The sequence below is a fragment of the Arachis ipaensis genome, chromosome B06, assembly GCF_000816755.2.
Source record: "Arachis ipaensis cultivar K30076 chromosome B06, Araip1.1, whole genome shotgun sequence".
NCBI classification, from domain to species: Eukaryota; Viridiplantae; Streptophyta; class Magnoliopsida; order Fabales; family Fabaceae; genus Arachis; species Arachis ipaensis.
This window is the reverse complement of record NC_029790.2, coordinates 29056463-29059848: the sequence shown is the minus strand read 5'-3', so window position 1 is coordinate 29059848 and position 3386 is coordinate 29056463. Positions and strand designations below refer to the sequence as shown.

General features: G+C 41.0%; 2 protein-coding genes across 2 annotated transcripts in view; both read right to left on the bottom strand.

Moving 5' to 3' along the window:
- Positions 915–2440, bottom strand: LOC110263271. Its single transcript, XM_021104345.1, has 2 exons — positions 1436–2440; positions 915–1355 (listed from the first exon to the last, which is right to left on the bottom strand). Exons 1-2 carry the CDS (start codon positions 1680–1682, stop codon positions 1156–1158), a joined length of 447 nt encoding a protein of 148 aa, XP_020960004.1. The 5' UTR covers positions 1683–2440; the 3' UTR covers positions 915–1155.
- Positions 2689–3386, bottom strand: part of LOC107646851 (ankyrin repeat-containing protein ITN1) — a 3556-nt gene continuing 2858 nt past the window's right edge. Inside the window, exon 4 of the mRNA XM_021104346.1 lies at positions 2689–3386. This exon is cut by the window's right edge and continues 34 nt beyond it. Coding sequence (XP_020960005.1) covers positions 2827–3386 — 560 coding nt within the window. The 3' untranslated portion in view covers positions 2689–2826.

Genomic DNA, 3386 nt, shown 5'->3' with positions numbered 1-3386 from the left:
AAAAATAATTTGTCAACTGACAAGTTATGATTGATTAGACTTTCCTCTAAGTTGGGACTCTCTTTCCTCGACCCACGTGGAGTCTCTCTCCTTATTCTTCAAGGGTCAGTCCTTAGCTTTTTCCGATAAAAGCTGAAAATCTGAAATAGGACTTTTGAGAAATTGTGAGATGGTCTTCTTTGGTTAAGGAATCTAGTGAGATAATTAATCATTAGACAATTAGTACCCAATTTGTGACAAAGTTTGCTAAAATGGACATTAAAAAATATGTTATCTGATAGTTTCTTGTAGAAAATGGTTGCTTCAATCCAATCTACGGAAAGCAATTACCTTGAGCACTCATACTACACATTATTTTTCATTGGTGTATTGGCTCAATATTTGAGAGGAAAAAAGGTGTTTTGTTGTGTTATGAATGCCTGGGTGGTGTCAGTTTCAATACACCAGAGGGCGTGGTGACAGGTCTGTCAAAAGCGTGACAGGCCTTGAAAACACGTAGGGGGTGTGGTGAAGTAGCTGGCAATGACAGGTGGCACAACCCTAAAAACATACGGGGGGCGTGTTGTCTCTGAATCCTGATAACAGGGTTTTCGTTCGTTTCCAAGAAGCTTAGAGCAACACGGGGGGAGCGTGTTGCAAGCAGTCTGCATGCAAGGGACAGTCCCCACCCCAGCAACCAGCGACGCTCAAAGAAGCTCTATAAATTGAGCTTCTTGGTGACCATTTTCATGCATCAAGTGTTATTATTGGTAATCTTAGTTTCACAGTTTTACCGAGAAAGAAGAAGAGAGGCTAAAGAAGAGAGTTAGGTGTTAGGTGTGTTTGAAAAAAAAATTATATAAAAAAATATTAATTTGTAGTGATTAAAAATGGTACGTAATTATATGGCACTCGAAGAATATATCATCAATTATTGGCTATGGACTTCTACTTTGCCAACCAAGCCTTTCGATAACTGATGGTGTAGTTGAACCTTGACTGGACTTCCGCAATTATAGATTTGACTTTGATGGACGGGGTCAGTCTCAACCAATGGCCTTATAGCCTCAGCAACTGTGTCCGAGTCTAACATGGAATGATCATTTGAAATCGTTCTCATGGTGCACGTATGCCTACCGTTGTATTTCTTTATTTTCCAACAACCTTTTTTCCATATCAAACTGGCTTGGATAAGCCAGTCGTACCCACGCCCATACACGTCTTGCATTTTGCATAGAGCGTCTGTGGTTCGGACTCATAAACATTGTAGTCGACTCCTCTAGAAATAGTGTAACTTCTGATTGCTGCGATGACAGACTTTCTAGAACTAAACTCCATTCCGATCCTGAACTCTTCGACCTCAGGATCAGCAACACCTACAGAAAGCAGAAATCATCATTCATTGATCCATCCAAAATATAAATTAACAAAAACGCATTATTCACTCATCACGTACCTATGTTTGCATATTCCGGAAATTCCGGTGCACTCATGATGTCAAGATCTAAATTACGCATAAAAGATAGGACATTCATCGGTTGACTAACTGTGGGATGAACCACTACATTCTCCGTTGCTGCCTCGACTCCCACATCACCATCCTCGTCTATGCCGCTAGTTTCATAAGTGACTTCGAAGTCCTCTTCGCTGTTACTGTTCATTCCTTTGTACACTACAGCTCTATCAATTATTTTGAATCTCATCTGCCTCTACGTTTTAAAACTCAACATATGGCTCAATCTGTGGTTGTTGCATCTAAGTTTGCTGGTGAACATATTCTACATACTCTCTTCATCAACGATCAGCATGATATCAAACTGTATTAGACCACCAAAAACTATAACTGGATTCCGGTGCAATATACTGCTCACTCTCCTCAATATACCATTCTTCATGTTTTGACAGAGACCGTTCTGAAGCTTGATAAACGTCATGGTGCATGGAACCACAAATGAAAACGGATTCTGACACACAAACCTCACTCCCTCATGAATATTTCGTATAATCTCAACGTTGCGATACACTACCAAATTTGCGGTACCCTCTATTAAACTAGCAACACGCTCAAAGAACACTCTTCCTCGCAATGAAAATGGTATCAAGCTTTGCCTTATACAGGCGAAGCACTCAACACACCACCCATGTTGCATCACCAACCAACCAGCCTTTGCCACGCGTAACACGTCCCTCCCCCGTGCTGACTCAGCACGCCCCCCGTGTTGCAGTCTCATGCAACCAGATTTCGCCACATGGCATTCATACCCACCCACATGCTGATTGCAACATGTCCCCCCGCCTGATGAAAATGCCTTCTGACACTCCACCAATTTGTAAATACACACACTGCACCTATTTCCAATTAAAACACCAATAATAAACCCATAACCAATTTTTTAGCCCTCATACTAGATTACTGCTTTGTAAGGTATATATATTTATAATAAAATTACACCCCACCAGTTTGTTCAAAATATACATTTATTTGTTGGTTTATAAATTCCGACAACTTTAATGTCGGTGTCTAATATAACGCTTTACGTTTGTATTTGCAAAATCGTCCTAAATTTAACAAAGCAATCAGAACTGTTTTAACAAATACAATAATATACCATAAAGGGATAAAGGAAACCTGGTGTGAAATCAATCTTTTGAAAGAGAGATCAACTAACCAATTTGTCTCCCTTATGCCCTGTTGTGGAAACAAAAAGCAGCCGCCATTCACTTCCACAAAAGCCATCTCTCTTTTTCTCAGCTCGTGAAACCTTGGAAAAGCATTGTTATCCTTTTCAGTGTTTGTTAAATACAAAATCATGCTGTAGTTAGAATTTAAAGTTCAGGGTTCAGGAACTAGATGGCATAAATTGGATCCACTTCAGTTTCAGAATCTGAACACCGCCAAGAAGATGTTTTAATCCTTTTGAACTTCTTCCTTTCTCTTCGGAGACGTTTGGATTTCAGCACAAAGTAAGTCATGGTACCAAGAACGGCAACTGTTACAACAGTCCCTATGACTGTAATAAGGATTGCAGCCCACCTGCTGCGGCGACCAACAACTATATAAGACGCCGCCATGAATGAAACAGAGGTGCAAACTGAAGCCAACCACAGCATCTTATTGATAATTTCTGTAACTCTTCTTTCGGACTTTGTCTCCCCTCTAACAACCGTGATCTGAACCACCACAACAACCAGTGAAACAAAGAGCGAAATAGCATTGGATATGAAGAAGGCCTTGAAGGACGCAGTGTGCACCACCACGGCCTTGCCCGAATCATCATCACCACCAGGAACAGTGAAGATTGCTGCAAATGCAACCGTTGCAAACAGCGAGGCCACAACGGTTACTGAATTTGTGGCATTATGGATTCCGCTTTGGTGCAACTTCTGCAGCTCCTTCGCAATCCCGC